Source organism: Hemicordylus capensis, chromosome 6 (genome assembly GCF_027244095.1).
Source record: "Hemicordylus capensis ecotype Gifberg chromosome 6, rHemCap1.1.pri, whole genome shotgun sequence".
Classification (NCBI taxonomy): domain Eukaryota; kingdom Metazoa; phylum Chordata; class Lepidosauria; order Squamata; family Cordylidae; genus Hemicordylus; species Hemicordylus capensis.
The window spans coordinates 60,888,519-60,909,381 of NC_069662.1; the positions used below are offsets into that span (position 1 = coordinate 60,888,519).

Here is a 20,863-nt window from a genome sequence, read left to right on the forward strand (position 1 = left end):
CCAGGTAGTCTGTGGCTACTGATCTGTACCTTGTTTAACTGCATTTTTCCATTACTAATATTATCTTTTATGGACTTTTTCCTTTCTAGAAGCTTGGCTTGACTACTAAACTGGGAGGGGCTTTCCTCCTGGGCCTCTTAAAGGCTCTTTGACTAATTTAAATATGTCCTGGAGAATGCTGGGGAGGATAACCCACGTGAGATGTCCTCAACACCAGCAGCAAGAAGAAGCCTTCATGGTGAGTGACAGGTGCTCCTTTCTAAATTTAAAGAAGGGAACCCAGTATTGTAAGGCCCAGTCTCATTGCCTTCATGAAATGCATCTCTGACTGGTACAATGGTTCACTTATGAATTATTGGTATTTGCTTTATATCTCATTTCATCCAGTGGCTCAAAGTAGCTTTCAAAAGCTTTAAAATGAAGCATCATAAAACCTACTTAATTAGTTAGATTAATGCTTAATGTTAGATTAATGCTTAATTAGTTCAGAATATAGTATCTCAGTAAATCTATAAGCATATTTCCAAAGGCCTCCTTAAGGGTAGAGGTGTTCATGAAACGGGTGTGTTTCGTTTCAAAACGCAAAATCCTCTAAACTTTTCATTGAAACACTTGAAACATTTTGAATCAGTTTAGTGTGTTTCAAGTGTTTCAGCCATAGGGAACAATGGGGAATTTGAAACACTCCATTGTTCCCCATGGGACACCAGAGTGGCATTTACCTAGTCTCCTAATTTAACCAATGCATCCTGTTCTAGTGCATATCTAAAATCCATTTCCCAAACTAGGCCCTATTTAAAGTTTAAGGGGGGTGGGAAGAGAGATAGATACACCACTCAGAGCCTTTGAATAAGGCAGTATAGAAATGTAATAAATACGCCACAGGTACTCTCTGTCTCTTTCTCTACTAGGTGCCACACTCTACCAGTCTGCTCTCCTCTGCTTCTGTACTGCTGCTCTTTCCTTCCTCTCATGATGTATCATTCCTCTTCAAGAGACACTGGTACACTGTAAGGACTCCCTCCCCCCCCCACACCACACCATTAAAAACACTCTCTCCCCCTAGCCAATGAGGGAACAATTGCCCAAAGACAACTTGTCTATGAGCCACTTGATTTGGATCAAAACAAGTCAGCCAAGAAGCAAGGAGATCTGAAGCCACTGCCAGAAAACTAATCTTCAAGGAGAAAATTGCCCTCCAAAATGGCACTCAAAATGGTTCGAGCTAAAAACGGGATCATTTTGTTTCAAGCTCGAAACGGGCCCTTTATTTTAAGGGTGTTTTCATTTCAAGCTTGAAACACACTAGAAACAGCTGTTTCCAACTCAAATTGTTTTGCACATCTCTACTTAAGAGAAGGTTTGGATTGCTTTTTAAAAGATTGGAGGGTTTTGCTTGCTTTGGCTGGGATTCAAAGGGGTTTGTGCTCAGCCTACTTTAGTGAGAGCACACTCGGTGTTTGTGTGTGCACTAGGGGAGGAGCTGATCCCCCTCCCCCGCTCCTTCCTAAACTTCTGGACTACTCCACAGAAAACTTGCAGCACTTCCTTTTAATATGTGAATGATATATTCTGGGCAGCATGCAGACTAACAAGTCATAATAAACTTGTTTCTTTGATTTCAATAATGCTTACTTATGACTAGCTAGTTCCATGACTAACTTAAAATCTCACTCATTTTGATGGGATTTATTTATGACTAACATAGTCTACATCTACTTGTAAACCTGAAGATTAACTAAAGAGATCATTACATGGTTTAATACTGCATAAGCTTTCATGAATTACAGCTCACTTCATCAGATGCTTGGTTGGTACTGGGGAAAAACAGTAAAATGGGCACTTGAAAACAAAGCATCTTTCTAAGAGTTTTAAAGGGACAGATTAAAATTAATCAAGTGTAATCCTTACAGTATGACAGAAAGTCATTGTCTCTGTTTAATTCTTATCTAATAAGTCAAATTTTCCAATATATTTTTGTCCTGCTGTTTCTCAGTCTGTATGGTTTCCAAAGTAGAACTTTTCCATTATAAATACTCTCTAGTCCATCATACTGTGACCCTGTACCTTAAAATGTTTGCTGACAGGTTTCTTAGTGATCTTTTCTTGGAGACTAATCTGGATGTTTCCTATCCTTTATGAAAATCTTCTCGTTGAAAATCTACAGGCAGGCCACTATATATTAAGGCTGACTTTATTAGGGGTAGAAAATCTGATGAATGATACTAAAGTATGGAATGATGTAGTTTATTCTAAGGTAAACTTAATTTTATCCTACATAATGCCTTGTGTACTAAAGCCTTCCTTGTTATATTGATGTGGTACTTTTCCCCTTTTCAAGGAAACAAAAAAGTATTTCTTAGAAATAGGTTATTGCATTTCACTTTTTATTAGAAATTGTGCCTGTGAAGTCTAAATCTGCAGCTTCCACACACCAGCGCATTAAACTTAGAGATCTTTCTCTTCTATAAAGTGAATGTATAGTTTTCCCAATTCACCCCCTATTAAACTGCTGCCTTATGGCTTTTTCTTTTGTTACTCTTTTTCAAATTCTAGGGAATTGGCTCGTGAAAAGGTGATGCGAGAAGTTAAAGCATTAGCGAAACTTGAACACCCTGGTATTGTTCGGTACTTCAATGCTTGGCTGGAAGCACCACCTGAGAAGTGGCAGGAAAAGATGGATGAACTGTGGCTAAAAGATGAAAGGTATCTCTTTCCATTCCTGGATAGCCCATGTTTACTTTAAAAAAAAAAAAGTTCTGTAGATACTGCATTCTAGAAGTGATGGGGAAAGGTTACATTTCTACCCTGTAACTTCTGATTTGTACATTACGTGTGTATATTTCCTTACCCCCCCTTTTTCCCTTTTTCTTTCTTTTTCTTTTTCTTTTTCTTTCTTTCTTTCATACCCCCGCCCCCCCCATGCTTTTGGAGATATGAAAAGGAGACTCCAAGTATGCATTTGTAAATGAAGTAAGGAGTAAAATTAGGAACAGGGTAGATAATAATGTTTTTTTAAAAAACCTGTAACAATCATATTTTTAAAAAAGTAAACACTAAATTTCACATCCTCATTTAAAATTATATGATTATATGATTAAAATTAAATCTCATACGAGCATGCTAAATTTCATTATAAACATGCTACACAAGCACTGAAGTCTCCTTATATGGATTAATAATGCTCTCTCACTCTACCTATCAATCAAACATGGGCATTCATTTTAGTTTCATCTCATGAAAATGGCTCTAGTCTTCCCAGCAGTGTCTGGCAACTACCAGTCCTTGCTCTTGGACATTTCTGGGCTTTCTGTTTCTAAGCAGACCAGTGTCACATATGCAAAAACATAGGCTTGATAGTCGGGTGGTTGTTTTGTGATGGGGCTGAGCCAAGGCAGAGAAGTTAAGACAGAGACAGTATAGGAAAGGGGGTCAAGTAGAAAAATACAGGTGGAAAGAGGTAGGGAACATTGTTCCCTCTAAGGTGCACACACACTCACCAACTTCCAGGCCCCCTCGCAGCAGTTTCTGGTGGGCATGCAGTCTCTGCTGTGCCTGCTGCCAGCTGCCCGGCATCCCATTCCCCCCACCCCCCGCGCGCGCCTTTCTGGCTGGGTTGCCACCGCCTCCCTCTCCCCCCACCGGCCAGGTCTCCTCCTCCTCCAGTTCTGGCTGCTGATCTTGTGAGATCTGCAGAGGAGGGTAGGGGGTGGCAGCAGCTCCCCCACTCCCACCACAGCTCAGACAGACAGAGGCCAGAGCTGGGGGCCTGGGGTGGGGAGGAGGACAGGAGGGGGTGCCCCCACCCTGCCGCAGGGGAAAACAATGTTGCTTTGTGCGGCATAATAGTCATTAACACGTGTGTGTGTGTGTGTGTGTGTGTGTGTGTGTGTGTGTGTGTGTGTAAGAGTTATGTGCGCACCCTGACTTGATACTGCCACCCAGGACAAAACTCTTCCCACTCACTAATTAAAAATATTAGAGGGGACACTGGTAGGGATGTACATGAAATTCACTTGAATGGATGCATATTCAAATTCGAAACCATTGAATAGAGTGATGATTCACACAACCAAATTCAATTCAACTTTGGGTGAATTCGGATCAATTTGGGTGAATCTCCACACCCTTCAGTGTTTTCAAATCTGAATCGATTCGAGCGAATTTCGTGCACATCCCTAGAAAGAAAAAGGGAAGGAATTATTCAGTACACTGCTTCCTATATTGCCACACACTTTGCTTCAGAAAAGCTGTCATGACTTCTGGGTTTAAGGGCGACGCTTATTTGTGAATACTTAGCTAATAGATTTTCAGCAAGAAATCAAATGATATTATGTAATTGTTCTTCATGCAGTGCATTTTAAGGTGAACTAAGTTTTGTAATCTGTGGCATTTTTTTAGTACGGATTGGCCACTCAGTTCTCCCAGCCCAATGGAAGTGCCATCATTTAAAATAAGAACTGAGCCATTCTCTACAGAGGAACACATTGAAGTTATTACTACATCTGGAAAGAGGAAGACCTTGCTTTCTATTGGGATACCTTGTGGCCAGTCAGATTCATCAGAGAGCCAGCTTTCCCCACTGAAGTTCTCTTCCGTTGATAATGAAGACTTGAGCCAGTTGGCAGAACCTGTGTCAAACATGCAGGACAGCCTTCTCACTGATTGTGACATAGGGGAAAGTACTTTTGACGAAAATGATCCTGGACACTCCTTTGAACTTTGTCCTCCAGCCACACCAACAGTGAGGGTAAGGGAGAGGACATCTTCTTCTATTGTCTTTGAGGACTCTGGTTGTGATAATATTTCTAGTAAAGAAGATAACTGCAATGAGTCACTTGATCATAGCCACTGTGAGGCTAAAGCAACAAGCACAAAAGGATCCACTAGTAGGAAATCCTCTTCAGCAAGCCATTTGTCCATTTCTCCACCAAGACCAACAACCTTAAGCTTGGACCTCTCTAAGAATTCTGCACAAAAAGTCAAGCCTATGACTCCAAAAGTGTACCTTTACATCCAGATGCAGCTCTGCAGGAAAGAAAACCTCAAAGACTGGTTGAACAGGAGGTGTGCAATTGAGGAGAGGGAAAGGACAGAATGCCTACTGATATTCCTTCAGATAGCTGAGGCTGTTCAGTTCCTGCATAGTAAAGGGTTAATGCACCGGGATCTCAAGGTTTGTATTGAAAACAACACTGACAGTTCTGTTTTTGCTTTGTCGCGCAAACTAATGGATTGCATGGCCATACTTGGAAACCTCATGAATTCTCAGTTGGGATCATTGCCTTGTTTCCTTGAGCAGGACCTGAAGGATTAGAATGCCTCCAGATGGAGGGTGTTGGGAGTGTCCTGCATATTGAATGAGCCGCTTGAGGATTAGCATGTGTGATCCAAAGTCTAAATTGGCAGCTGTAATGTGATTCACTCACTCTAATTATCTTCACTATTGGTGGGTGGGCGGGTTGCAGCTGTCTGAGGGCTCCTTTCACTAAGTGGAGAGCGGGGAGGAGAGAGAATGAAGGCAGTGACAGGCTGTGGAGCAGAGAGAAAGAGACAGCATACACAGGATAGGAGCAGGGAAAGAGAGAGTGCTGGTATGAGTGCGGTGGCCACAGTGAGATCAAAAGAGTGCACACGTGGAGGAAGGGAAGCAGGAGGAGGAGCAAAAGGGTGCTGTTTGTCGGAGTGCGAGGATAGTTGGTGGTGCAGCAAGGCAGGAGCAACAGAGAGAGAGCACACATCTGGAGGCAGGGGGGAGAGAGTGCCCAGTGATGGGGGTGGGAGTGAAAGAGAGAGCATGTGTAGGGCTGACTGTAGCTGGGTGCAGGGTCGAGTTCAGATGGAGGGGGTGAGGTGCACACAGAGCCCCAGCCAAGGAAGGCAGCAGCAGCACGGAGGCACAGAGCCCGGGGTGATTGTTGCAGTTGTCCAAGCCCTGTGCACTCTTCCCCCTGCCCAACCCCATAGCCTGCACGGTTGGCTCCAGGGGGCAAAGGCGGCTTGCAATTCCTTTAAAACAAAAAACGCTGCTCTTCACCACTGGCAGCAACTCGCCCAGCATGTGTGGAGGCCAGCTGAGCAGTGGAGGTGGGGCAGCCTCCCTGCAGAATGCCAGGTGGACATTCTGCCATGAAACTAGCTAGGTGACTCTGGGCCAGTCATTTCTCTCAGCCTAACCTACTTCACAGGGTTGTTATGAAAGAGAAACTCAAGTATGTAGTACATACTTGTAGTACATACTCTGGGCTCCTTGGAGGAATGTAGTACATACTCTGGGTTCCTTGGAGGAAGAGCGAGATATAAACATAATAATAATAATATAATATACCATGAGCTGTGATTCCTCTTTTAAACTGCCAACAGCTTCTTAAGAACACACACACCCCACAACAGATTCAAGCCTTTATTTTCTTCTTTGCTGAACAATTCAAAGAGCAGGAGGGGACGGGCATGAGGCATGCTCCATTCACATGTGCCTCTGTTTGAATACATGTTTCTAATGAACTAGGAGCAACCCCTGCCTAGAAACAGAGCTAGCTAAACCCACAGACACCAATTGGGCCACTTATTCCGTGAGTGGAAGAGGAGACAGCCTTGCTCTTTTCGGCACTCCCTTCATTCCGTCCTGTTGTGCATCGAGCGGAGGTGGGAAGGAAAGAGAATGTGGCCAATCAATGCAAGAAATTGAAGGTGTGGGAAGAGGGAACCAACCAAAAGCAGAATCCGATTGGGTCTGTGGCTGTGAAGGAAGAACCAAAAGATCTGGTGAAGAGGCTGCATGAGGAGTAAGCGAGGTGGCACATGGCACCCTCCAGCAGGCGGCGCCCTGATGCGGTGCATCGTCTGCTTACCATGATGAGCTGATACTGTGTACAAGTATGTACTGTGTCAGGCCAGGTTAGGCTAAAATTTGTTGGCAGTTAGACTTTGATGAATTTTGCACACTGCTGCACAGAACTTGACAACATTGTGTGTTATGAAGCAATCAGAAACTGATAGGATGACACTAGGGATGGGCCCGGACCGGTCCGGACCTGGGTGGTCCGGATTGGAGGTGGGGGGTCGCTTTAAGAACGGCAGGAGGGTTTACTTACCCCTCCTGCCGCTTTCCGCTGTGGCGCCGTAATTAGTAGTGTAATTGGGGTGGCAGGATACCTCCCTGCCGCCCCTTCCCCGCTGCGGCTCGGCAAAGCTCGCAGTAATGCTTTGTGCGCACGCACGGCACGCGCAAAGCATTACTGGGAGCTTTGCCTAGCCGCAGCGGGGAAGGGGCGGCAGGGAGGTATCCTGCCGCTCCAATTACACTACTAATTACGGCACCACAGTGGAAAGCGGCGGGAGGCGTAAGTAAACCCTCCCGCCGCTCTTAAAGCGACCCCCCACCCCAGTGCCGGACCGCAGTGTGGCGGTTCCGTGCATACTCCTAGATGACACAAAAATGGCCAGAACTGCTTGGCAGCCTGATAAGTAATGGAAGAATAAGGGTATTGCGGATGTCTCTGTAGAATATGCAGTGAAGGAGGAAATGCTCAGTAGTTCAACTTGGCCAACGTTGCAGGGGTACAGACGTTCCAAAAAAGGGATCTTCCTTTATCTTCCATCTAGCACAGCCCTTAGGTTGCCATTCTGTAGTTAGGGGCTTCTAGCTGCGTAAGATATGCAGCAGGTGTTGCTATCCATCTATCTACACACACACACACACACACACACATATACACACACACACACACACACATACACACTCCCCTTAAATGTTCAGTAATAGGGACATTTAGAGCCTTGCCTAAATCAGTTTGGCGCTCTGTATCTGCATTTTTATTTTCAATCCCCTTCCTGATAATCCCTGGAATTCGCCTTTTTCTCAGCTGCCGCGCACTGAGTTGACATTTTCAATGAGCTGTCCACCATGACCCCAAGAACTTCTCCTGGTCAGTCACTGACAGCTCTGACTCCATCAGTGTATATGTGAAGTTGAGTTTTTTGCCCCAATATGCATCACTTTACACTTGCTTACACGGAACTGCCCTTGCCAATGAAAATATAAAGATTAAAAGGTGGTATGTAAACGTTTTTAAAAAGCAATTGTTCTCAAGGGCCAGGCTGCACTAGATGCAATTCAGCCTGTGAGGAAGAGGAGCAGGAGGTGATGTGGCTGTTTTCCTCCACCCCTCTGCATTTTTGTTGTCAGCTGTGATACTGCTGCTGTGAGATGTCTTGCTTGTTGCTATTCTGCCAACTTGTGACCTGTCTGTTGCTCTTTGTAAAGTGTGCCACTACTGTGTCCCATCTTTGAAATGTTTACCCTTCCTTATGGTTCAACAGAATCCTCAGGACTGTTTTCTACTCTATACATATGTGTTTTATGCTTATGCAAGGGAGCAGGGACTTCCTTGCATAAGTATTGCAAAGCTTAACAGTTTTGGAAAATGTAGTGATAAAATGTGGGAATCGCCATTATTATCTAAAACAGACCTTGGTGATAGGAGCAGTATGCTAGGTGTCTTAACTTTTTGATAGTAATTCTGTGTGTGTTCATCTGATTTGTTTTTCTAGCCTTCCAATATTTTTTTTACAATGGATGACGTAGTAAAAGTTGGAGACTTTGGGCTCGTGACCGCAATGGACCAAGATGAGGAGGAAGAATCTGTTCTAACACCAATGCCGGCTTACTACAGGCACACAGGTCAAGTTGGGACCAAACTATACATGAGCCCAGAACAGGTGCGTTCTGTGCTTTGGTCTTTCTCAGCCAGCAGAATTCTCGTAAACACAACTCTAGCACTTAAATCCTAGATTGCTGGAATAGTGTCATTGCTAAGAGTATTAACCTCCTTATGTTAATAATTCATCCAAAGTTGTTACATTTGTTCCACACAGAAATATCACCCAGATTGTCCCTATCATTCATAACTCATGACAACTTCCCACCTCCGCAGGAGCGGAGGGCGCATTAGGATGGTCTGCCCAAGAAGATTATTGGATCCAGTAGGATTCCAGGAAGCCTTGGAGGAATTTAGTGTTTGCTCTGCTCATGACCCTGTCAACACTCTGGTGGAGAATTGGAATAATCAACTCACCAGGGTAGTGGACATTTTCGCTCCTAAGCATCCTCTCCGACCTGCTTCGAAACTGGCCCCTTGGTATACGGAAAAACTACACGGGCTGAAGCGGCAAGGTAGAGCGCAAGTGGAGGAAGACTTGACTTGAATCCGACATTATTACATAGAGAGTATTTGAAGATCTGTGCTCAGGCAATACATGTGGCAAAGAAGCGATTCTTTTCCTCTTGTATTGCATCCGCAAATTCACATCCAGTGGAGTTGTTCAGAGTAGTGAAGGGGCTAATGTGCACCCTTTCACCCTTTAATCAGTACTTGGAACCAACAATTACTCACTATGATGTTTTTAGTGAGTTGTTTGTGGACAAAATCTCTTGTATTCGGATTGTATTCGAATCCAACTTGGATTCAAACTCCACAATTGTTACAGAGTCTGATGCCGAGGTGTCCAGCAACACCTCTTATGTGATGACCCTGGATCAGTTTCAGTTCGTGACTCCTGAGGATGTGGACAGGTTGCTTGGAATGGTGCAGCCTACCACCTGCCTTCTTGATCCTTGCCTGACATGGCTTGTACTATCTGGCAGGGAGGCTGTTGTAGAGGGCCTGGTAGAGATTATAAATGCTTCTCTGAGGGAGGGCAGGGTGCCTCCTTGTTTTAAGGAGGCAATAATTAGACTACTTTTGAAGAAGCCTGCCTTGGATCCCTCAGAGTTAAGCAATTACAGGCCTGTCTCCAACCTTCCATGGTTGGGCAAGGTGATTGAGAAGGTGGTGGCCTCCCAGCTCCAGGCGGTCTTTGAGGAAACTGATTATCTAGACCTATTTCAAACTGGCTTTCAGGTAGGCTATGGGGTGGAGACTACCTTGGTTGGCCTGATGGATGATCTCCAGTTGGGAATTGACAGAGGGAGTGTGACTCTGTTGGTCCTTTTGGATCTCTAAGTGGCTTTCGATACTATTGACCATAGTGTCCTTTTGGAACGTCTGAGGGGGTTGAGCGTGGGAGGCACTGCTTTGCAGTGGTTCCGCTCCTACCTCATGGGCAGATTCCAGTGGTGTCTCTTGGAGACTGCTGTTATTCAAAATCTGAACTTCCGTATGGTGTCCCTCAGGGCTCCGTATTGTCTCCGATGTTGTTTAACATCTACATGAAAACACTGGGAGAGGTCATCAGGGGATTTGGTGCAGGGTGTTATCAATATGCTGATGATATGCAAATCTATTTCTCCATGTCAGCATCATCAGGAGAAGGCATAACCTCCCTAAATGCTTGCCTGGAGGCAGTAATGGGCTGGATGAGGGATAACAAACTGAGGCTGAATCCAAATAAGATGGAGGTACTTACTCTGCAGGGTTGAAACTCAGGAGACGAGTTTTATCTGCCAGTTCTGGATGGGGTCACGCTCCCCCGGAAGGAGCAGGTACACAGTCTGGGGATGCTTCTGGATCCGAACCTCTCCCTGGTGTCCCAGAGGTGCTTTTTGTCAGCTTTGGCTGATACTCCAGCTATGTCCATTTCTTGAGATGAATGACCTCAAAACAGTGGTACATCTGCTGGTAACCTCTGGATTACTGCAATGCGCTCTGTGTGGGGCTACCTTTGTACATAGTCCAGAAACTGCAGTTGGTTCAGAACGTGGCAGCCAGGTTGAACTCTGGGTCATCTAGAAGAGACCATACTACTACTGTGTTGAAGGAATTGCACTGGGTGCCAATATGTTTCCAGGCAAAATGCAAGGTGCTGGTCATTACCTATAAAGCCCTTAACAGCTTAGGCCCTGGGTATTTAAGAGAACATCTTCTTCGCCATGAGTCCCACCGCCTGCTAAGATCATCTGGAGAGGTTCACCTGCGGCTGCCGCCAACTCATCTGGCAGCTACTCGGGAACGAGCCTTCTCCGTTGCAGCCCCTGGACTCTGGAATGCATTCCCTGTTGAAATAAGAGCCTCGCCATCTCTGGCAACTTTTAAAAAGGCACTGAAGACACATTTATTCACCCAGGCTTTTAATTAGACTTATAGTTTTAAATTATTTCAATACTGGGTTTTAAATGTTTTTAACCTTTTAAATGATTTTAATTGTTAATTGATTTGATGTTTTAAATTATTTTAATTTGTGAACCGCCCAGAGACACGCATTTTGAGCAGTATAGAAAAATTTTAAATAAATAAATATATAATCTCATAAACTTAACAAAAATTTCAATTTATACCAAGCTTCCAGACATTCATTGGAATTATTTTAATAAATATTCCAAGTTTTTTCTTAATACTATAAAACAATGTCCATGTCTCTGTGAACTGGCAAAAAAAAAGTGTGTTTCATTCCTTCTAGATTAAGCTCTAAAAAGCACTGCCAAAAAAACCAATTTGGTATTTTCTTGATAGGCTGGTGTGGCTGCTTGTCTCTTGGCAGCCAGCAAAGCTTCTCTTTAATCACTTCCCCAACAGCCTCAGATTGGTTGAGGGCAAAAGAGATTTCCACCTCCCACCTAAACCGCCCCTTTTCCCTCCCAGGGACAGCCGCATTCAAACTTCTCCCTTATGAAAGGTCACCAGTCAGCTTTCCTCCCAGGTCTCCTCAGCCCGCTTTCTTGTCCCCTCAAATAGTTTCCAGCAACATGAACATCTTTGCACACCTGCAGTCTTAATTAAAACTTCAAAATCTGATCTTCCCTTATCTTTTAAGTTAAATAATATGCTACCTAACATCCATATAGGCCAGATTTCATTAGGGGTAGGAAAGCAACAGTTAGTATACAGCTGTTTCTGTAAAGTAACCAAATCCAATAATAACACTGATTTACTATTTCTGGATGCAAGAAAAACTTGATGATCTAGTATGGCAATATTTATTATTAGTGCTGGAGTATTTTAATCTTGGTGGCCAGTTTAAGAAATGTATACAGCTGATGTTTGCTAATCCAATAGCATGTTAGTTGACAAGTACCATTCACATTATTTTTATTACCTTGGAGCACCAGGCAGGGTTGCCCTTTGTCCCCACTTCTATTTGCCTCATAAATTGAGGTAAATTGGAGTTAGTAGTTTAGTTTTGTTTTGTCATTCATTGATGGAAAGTATCGGTGTATACAAACGACATAGCACTTACTATCACCCATTCCAGGAATATAGAAGAATTTCAGCTAAACAATTAATTGTTAAATGCCTGAATTAGTTGGTTTGAATCTGCAAGCTTCAGCTGTAAGAGAAGCAATTCTATTGACCTCTGTATCATGGAAACTGAAACCAGGTTTCAGTTTGACCACAGATTAAGCCTGGCTTTTAGATAGGCTGAATTACTTGAGGGCAGAGCTCACTATTGGTATGAGGCTCAACCTTTGGGAATGGACAATACCATACCTGTATTGTCTTCACGGAAGGTCTTGCTAAGTCATCTGAGTTACTCAGAGACTTGTTCAGCCCATTTGTCCTTGAGATTCAGTAGGAGAGAGGGAGGTATTTGGGGATATGGATAGAGAAGGCTTTGAGTAAGCTAATGGAATTCAGTTGCCAAAAGCAGTTTAAAGAAATTGAAAAGGTGGTGTGTCTTTGGACCACCTTATAATTACAATGGTCTGGAAGAATTGCAGCAGTTAAGATGGATGTGTTACCCAGAATATTGTTGCTTCTCAACCATAACCTGATGAAGGTGGATATATTCTTCTTGGATAAATGGCAAAATTTTATTCTGGAGGTTTTTTGGAAGAAAAAACCACCAAGAGATACAACAGAGGCAACATAAAAGGAAAAGGGAGAAATGGGGGTCCTGAATTAAATTATCAGGTGGTAAAATTCGTATCAATTAATGAATTGATCCATCTTAATGAGAGAATGAGACCAAATTTTATTTCTTTTGATGCCTACATGACTAATTATATAGTTTTAAAGCTGCATATAAGGTGTATTAAAACAGAAGTTAAAAATGGATTTGTTGGACAGAGCTCTCTTTGATCCTGTATAATATTTTGGCAGAAATAAGCACGGAAAGGAGTAAATGTGAGCTTTTGTGTACATGGAAGATGTGGTTGTTGCTGCGAACACCTTGGATCACTATTCTTCTTCTTGAATCTTCCAGATCTGTGGAAACACTTATTCACACAAAGTGGACATCTTCTCTTTGGGGTTGATCTTGTTTGAGCTCCTTTACCCTTTCAGCACGCAAATGGAGAGAGTCAGGGTAGGTATACTCCTCCTAGAAGATATACTTTTTCTGCCCTTTGTGTTTCAAATGAACTATTATAGCTTTGCACTAAAACAGTTTTATTTACACCCTTATGAGGTGCACACCTTCAGCACCAATACATCTATTATCAGGTTTGTTCTGAGATTGGAAGTTACCATCCTTTATGACGATGCTTTGGTTTAATGTGGGGGATTTTTAACTCAGCTTAGTGCAAACCTGCATACAGCCAGCTTATACGCTGAGGAAAGCTGACCATGGATAGGATAGGATACAGCCTTGTTAGAGTACTCAGAAAGGCACAGTAGAGTACAGACACGTTTCTTATAAGCAAAGTGAAGTTTTATTAAAGATCAGAGATTTACAAAGTGAAGGCAGTAGTTAGCTCCTCAGCAGATTTGCTGGCAGTAATCTTCCATAAGGGGGTCGATACTCTGAAAATGGTATAGAGTTGATCCTAATACACAGTTATAGGTTAGCTCTGAGGGACAAAGATACAGTTGCAGGCGCTAGGACACTTGAGCGAGAGAGAAGGAATGAGAAAGTGGGAATAGAGAAACAGTTCTATTCAAGCTACCTGTCTTGTAGCTTCGCCTTGTGCTGGAGAAATGAGATGGGAGATTCACCTGGCAAGTGGAAATTCTGAGCAGCTAGGCTCATAGCTTGCAAGAAATTGAGGGCCCCCAAAATAGTGATTTCAGATAGTGATTTCAGCTCAGAAATTCTTGCACTCTCTCTGGGCTTCCAGTGGTGTAGATGGTTGTGTTAGCGATTGGTGTGGGCAGTTTCAATCCTTGAGAACAGCAAAGTGAAGCTACACACTGTTCTGAATGACGCTGAACTGCTCTTGTGGGTGGAATTTTTCTGAAAGCCAAAAAATTATAAGTGCGGGAGGGGGCGGCTTTGTTGGGTGTCTGGATTGAGCATCTTCTAGAACATGAATCCTTATTTGACTACAGATTAAGCCTGGCCTTTAGATAAACTGAATTACTTCAGGGCAAGCTCACTATTGCTGTGAGGCTTAACCTTTGTGAATGGACAATACCATACCTATATTATCTTCATGGAAGGTCTTGCCAAGTTATCTGAGTTACTTGGAGACTTGTTCAGCCCATTTGTTCTTGAGATTCAGTAAGAGAGAGAGATACTGTTGTCGAAACTTTATCTCATATTGCATTCCCAGTTGCCTGTTTCTGTTTGGTCTCTGGTAATGCCAAGGTGGACCTGAAAAGGTTCTGGTACTGCTTGGGAGACCCACAAGCATATAGTCTGGGCTGAAAAAGGCTTAAATGCCATTGCATAGAGTTGTGTGTCTATAAACTCCCTGGAGGAGCCATGACATCATAGGCCAACAATTAAATACAGCTAAAGACTTCTAGGAACTTCATGGGTACACTTGTAAAAAGATATTTCTAGCCACCTAATGGCACAGCGGGGAAGCAACTTGCCTAGGGAGCAAGAGGTTGTTCGTTCGAATCCCCACTGGTATCTTTCCCAGACTACAGGAAACACCTATATCGGGCAGAAGCAATATAGGGAGATGCTGAAAGGCATCATCTCACACTGCGTGGGAGATGGCAATGGTAAACCCCTTCTGTATTCTACCAAAGACAACCGCAGGGCTCTGTGGTCGACACTGAGCTATCCCAATCGTTCATCTTCTGACTTTAAACTGGATACAAATTGGGGCATGTTCTCACATTGACCTTTTGTATGTCAAAATACTTGTACAAAAATTTTGGAACTATGTGTAATTTAGAGAGAATGACAGTGAAAATATTTATTTAATCTCATTAGGCATGTTGGGAAGCTTTCTTGTCTTGTACCCTACATAGACAAAGTCATGTTACCACGGACCTTTATTGTAGCAATTATTGGTTTTTAATTTGTGTTTCCTGTATAGTATAAATGTCCACTAGAGGGAGGTAGTCTTCTGTGTTAATGAGCACAACTGATAGCAGCATGTTGTAAAGAATGCTAGGAACTGATGCATATGATCAATCCAAAAGCATTTGGTAAAATTAGCAGTCAATCTTTTGGTATATTTAGACATCATGGCTAGAATGGTGCTTTGCTAGCAGTGTTTCATTGAACCAAAACCTGTAAATTTAGAAGGGTTTTGAACGAGTGTATCTTATACAATTTAGCTGGAACATTTTAATCTGTAACTATATAAACATTTAAAACCCACAAGCAGGCTGGACCCAGTTGCACAAGGAGCTACAAAGTTTCTACCAATAGTTCCTGCTCCAAATGATTTATAGTCTAAACATCAAGATGCCAGATAAAGAAGGCTAGTGCGGAATATTGGTTAGAACCTTGAATTAAGATCTGGCAAGGCCAAATCTCCATTCAGTTGTGAAGCTCAGCAGGTTCACTCATTCTCAGCTTAACTTCTCAAAGTTGTTAGGAATAAAATATTGGGGAGCGAGAGAGAGAACCATGTATGTTGTCCTGAGCTCCTTAGAAGGGTGGGAAACAGGGTGGATAAAAATATTTAAAAATTAAAAATGGAATTTTTATTTAATGGATTTTTTCTTTAAATGGGATCTTTTAAAAATGTAAATAATGTACTAGATTTCAAATTATCATTTAAAATATATGGTTAAAACTAAATCTCATCACAAGCATGTTGTACCAACATTTAGGAACATAGGAGGCTGCCATATACTGAGTCAGACCATAGGTCCATCTAGCTCAGTATTGTCTAAGACTGGCAGCGGCGTCTCCAAGGTTGCAGGTTGCAATGTGTCTCAGCCCTATCTTGAGATGCCAGGGAGGGAACTTGAAACCTTTTGCTCTCCCCAGAGTGGTTCTATCCCCTAAGGGGAATATCTTACAGTGCTCACACATCAAGTCTCCCGTTCATATGCAACCAGGGCAGACCCTGCTTAGCAATAGCAATAGCACTTACATTTATATACCGCTCTATAGCCGAAGCTCTCTAAGCGGTTTCTAAGCTCTCTAAGCAGCTTAGCTAAGGGGTCAAGTCATGTTTGCTACCACAAGACCAGATCTCCTCTCACTTACAGTCTCCTAAAAATGGATTAATGATTGTTATCATACACATGATTGAGTTGCCTACCAATTACACATGGGCATTCATTTTAGTTTCATCTCATGAAAGTAGTTCTAGTCTGCCCAGCAACTACCATCTCTTGCTCTTGAAAATTTCTGGGCTTTCTGTTTCTGTTTCTAAGCAGACTAGTCGCATGTACAAAGACACAAGCTGGATAGTAGGCTGTTGTTTTGTGGCTAGGCAGGACCAAGGCAGAGGAGTTAAGACAGAGACATATAGGAAAGGAGGTGGAGTAGGAAAACAGTGGCAAGAAAAAGAAAGACATTATTCAGTACACAGCTTCCTATATTGCCCGACACTTTGCCACAGAAAAACTATCATAGCTTCTGGGCATAAAATATTCCCTCTCTGGGAATATTTTGAAGAAATTCCTTTCCTGAGTAAAAATGAAAATGTGTCAAGTGTAAGAAGTACAGAAAGGAGATGCAGAGCAGCTTGACACAGGTGAATAAAGGCAGCCATTACATTAAAAACCAGGGAGCCTGTGCTATTTCCTAAGTTAGTAAAAATCAAATTATCTTTAAAAAATTACACAAAGTATACACTTCGAGATGTAGGAAATGCTCTCTTGAGTTGTAAGTTTACACGTGTTTACACGTTTTAGTGATCAGATTTGCACCATCATTTAAGAATATGTAAAGTATCAGTGGGAAGCTTGATTTAAATTAACCCACCCTATTGGGGAGAAATATTATTAACATATATATAACTTAGGGGTAGGACCTGGAATGTGGACTTGCATTGTGTGGGATGTGTGTAGTTCATAGGAACCTAAAAGCCTGCTGGATCAGGCCAGGACTAATCTAGACATTCTTCCTTGCTTACCGGTAGGTAGCCAAGTAAGCACTAGTCACTTCTGTTTATTCTCAGAATGCTTTAGAGAGAGAGAGAGAGTGTGTGTGTGTGTGTGTGTGTGTGTGTGTAGGGCTTTTGGGTAAGATTAATGGAGGACATGATTTCAAATGAAAATTCAAAGCCCTTTTTAAAAATGTTGTTACAGACATTGAGTGAAGTGAGGAGTTTGACATTTCCCCCGCTGTTCATTCAGAAATATGCACAGGAGGTAAGTATACATTTTGGTGGTCAATCTATGCTCATGTGTTTCTAGGTTCTGATTTACTTTACTGTGGAAATCTATTTTTCCTTTGTCACATGTAGGAGCAGGACACATCTGCTCTTACCAATCTAATCTTTTTATTTCACAGCTTACTAGTAACTGCATATAAAAGCTTGATCTATGTGAATATTTAATCTAAAATATATAATGAAAAAATTAAATGGATTACTAATTTCAAAACTGAACATTTTTTACCATGGTAAAGATATTGGAGGATATTTTAGTGGATTTGGTTTCTACTACATTTTCTGTTTAAGATTGCTCTCCTAACACTAATACAGTGTCTAAAACATATTTATTCAATTTATTGATGATCTTGCACGTTTAAGATTAATCGCAATGAAAAAGTATGAAAACAATTGTACAGACAAGCTAAAATAAAATGACAAATTGATAAAAGCAGCAATACAATTCAGCCACAGTAAAACTCATACACAATCATTTAAAAAACAACAGAATAACTTTTATGTTTTGTTTGAAGGAGCACAGTGTAGACACCAGGTAGGCTGTTCTAGGCAGGGTGGTACAAATGTTATGACACCACAAAAGAAAATCCCCTTTTCCCTTCCCCTGCCCAGTCCCTAAAGTCAGGCCCCTGTTGTGATCTTGAAGAATAGGCAGGTTCATAGTGGCGAAGATGGTGCAGATATGTTGAGCCAGAACCATTTCAGACTTTAAGAGGCTTTATAGTGCTTAACACTTTATCCCCATTTCTGGAACAGTACTGGAAGTCAATGTTGATTTTTTTAACACTGGAGAAATATATTCATATTTCCTGTTAATACACTCACCATGGTGGTATTGAATTTTACATCAGCATTCCCCTCCCTCAAATCCTCCTTAGAGTGACTTACATGGAATTCACAGCAATCTACCATCTGGATACCTTAACCTAGAGCTAGGTGACATCGCGTATCTTCCAGACCATTCTCTAGGACCAAACCTAAGTGAATTATCAGTGCCAACAGAAAGTTTCTTTAGGGTTTTAAAAAGATTTTTTAGAAAAATATCTAGAGTATTGTAAAAAGAGAGTGCACTCTCATAACAAACTGATGAGTAATGTGTCTTTAAACTGTAAAGGTAAAAATGAGGGCATGAAATCTATATAAAATCTATACACTCCCAACTGCTATGCAGAGAAATACCTTCGCACATGGCTAGGATTTGCATATTCCCTTTAATAAGCAGTTGAAAACATTTATATTCCCTGAAATCACACTGTGTTATCTTTACATTTAGTACACGATGGTAAAGCACATGCTCTCCCCAAGCCCCACAGAAAGGCCAGAGGCTGCGGACATTATTGAAAACCCTTTATTTGAAGATTTGGAACTCCCGGCAAAGCCAGTGCTCAGGCAGAGATCACGGACAATGAGTTCATGTGGAATAAAGCATTCAAGATAGCCAGGCTGATAATTATTATGTGCACATTCAACACATCTCAGAAACTGGTCATTTAGCTGGAGAATCTAACATCAAGCAACATCTCTGGATTATTTGTACTCCTATGCTTTATTTTCTTATCTCAGATTTATGCACAAAATTATGATGAATGAAGCTAAGAGTTTGTGTTTGTTCTCAGTCCTCTTGAAGTGAATGGCTTTCACCACTCAACTAAAATGTGGCCTACTTTATTTCTTATATACTCTTGTGTTGAGATCATGTAAATATTTTCTAGCAAATTGAAAGGAGAAGCCTGCTATGTAAATAATGTTAAATTCTGTATTTTTATAGAACAAATCTGTCTTGAAGCATCATATATGTCCTGATTAGAATAACTCAAGGCATGGAGATCATAAAGCAAGCTTGAAATAGAGAAAAACTCTTTTTTAATTTGTCCCTGGAGGATAACTTGCAAAGTGAGAATAGTTTTATGGCCATTAATCAGCTTTAGATTAAATTGTATTTGTTTCTACACAGTAGAGGTTATTGAAAAACCTTTAGGTGAAGATAGAAGAAGATTTAGCAAAAGAATTGGTTGGATACAAGTCTGAACTGCCTTTGTAAGAAAGTAAACCTTTATTGAAAATTTGGTAATTCCTGAAATGTAGTATCTAAGATAATCTTGCAGGCTTGTAGTAAACTCTGTCCGACACACTTCTTTAATAGAATAAGTTGATAACTGAATAACACACCTCTTTCTCACTGTAAATATGTTTATTTTTATTTATAAAATGGCAATATCAATCCATTTGGGTTGGTGGTGTACAGTATGCACTCAGAACAATTGTCAGGTGCATTTAATTACTGTGACTTCTTTCAAGTCTGATTTAATAAATTTTTATTTAGATGTGGTTGTCTTGTCTTACAGTTGTAAACTGCATCATTACCTATGTACCAGGCTTTAGCTTTTAGTCAACAGGTGGGGTGTAAAAAGCTGTACTTCTGCATGAATGCTGAGGCATAGAGCCAATACTAGAATTATCAGACTCAGGTCACCTTTGATACTTACGGCTTCTACAACAGCAATTTTGACATCGACAGCCATGTCAAAGGACTTACTACACGTGCCTGTTCAAGTTTTGCAGCCCAAGAGAGTCCTCCCATTGTCCCCAGTTCAGACACCAGTACAATCCCCGTCAACTCCTGTGCAGCAACAACCAAGGGATAGAGGGGACTTCGTTGATTACACGACAGAAGATGAAATCTCTTTGGATCCAAAGGAATGAAAAGGACCTAGGTGGGTTCAACCAAAAAGACAAAATCCACCAAAAGAACCCATCACTATCAAACAACCTTAAAACTGCAGTGTGTGGCCGGGGGATGGGGAGGAAGATGTTGAAAACCATCAAAGCTACAAATAGTTAAAATATCTAATATTCATAAAAACATGGGATGGAACAACTGGATATTTAATAAAATATATTCTTACAACCCATATGTATTAACAATAAATATCACCTAATTAAAAACAAATATACATAACACAAATTTTACCATCGGAACCACCAATATCAATATACGAACTTGCAAATCAGTCTTTCATATGGCAAGTTTCTCAAATCAATAATAGTACAGTGCAGATATAAGCATGATCCAGTGGTTCTTGAATTCAATGGTCCAATAGGTTCTGAGTCTTATAGGACACTGGCATTCATAACGGCCCACAAAAGTATTCACTTTTGCCAGACATGTTTCAGCTGTCGATGTCGCCTTTGCGTATTGCTACAACTGCGCCTACAGTGCCTTTACGTCTGATGTCACCTTTATGCATCCCAGATCCTGTTGTGACAAGGTCTTATGAACTTTTCCCTTGGATGTCAGTGCTGCTGTCGTCAACATTTTCTTTGATGTCATGGAAATCACCGATGCAGTACATGAGTACTCAATGGCTTTTTCAGCAGAGCATGTTTAGGCAGCAGGGGGTAAGACTGATCACACATTCCTGTGGGTTTTGACACACTCCAGTGACTATGATGCCC

At 41.7% G+C, this 20,863-nt stretch overlaps 1 protein-coding gene across 2 annotated transcripts in view; it reads left to right on the forward strand.

The window, feature by feature from the left end:
* EIF2AK3 (eukaryotic translation initiation factor 2 alpha kinase 3) overlaps positions 1 to 19,731 on the forward strand; it is a 56,262-nt gene extending 36,531 nt beyond the window's left edge. The window contains exons 12-18 of one of the 2 annotated variants that reach the window (XM_053260479.1): positions 912 to 1,010; positions 2,557 to 2,706; positions 4,402 to 5,176; positions 8,554 to 8,721; positions 13,141 to 13,242; positions 17,325 to 17,387; positions 18,681 to 19,731. In XM_053260479.1, coding sequence (XP_053116454.1) covers positions 912 to 1,010; positions 2,557 to 2,706; positions 4,402 to 5,176; positions 8,554 to 8,721; positions 13,141 to 13,242; positions 17,325 to 17,387; positions 18,681 to 18,845 — 1,522 coding nt within the window. In that variant the 3' untranslated portion in view covers positions 18,846 to 19,731. The remainder of the gene's footprint in view (positions 1 to 911; positions 1,011 to 2,556; positions 2,707 to 4,401; positions 5,177 to 8,553; positions 8,722 to 13,140; positions 13,243 to 17,324; positions 17,388 to 18,680) is intronic. The other variant, XM_053260480.1, reaches the window with a different exon arrangement.
* The last annotated feature ends 1,132 nt before the right edge of the window (positions 19,732 to 20,863 follow it).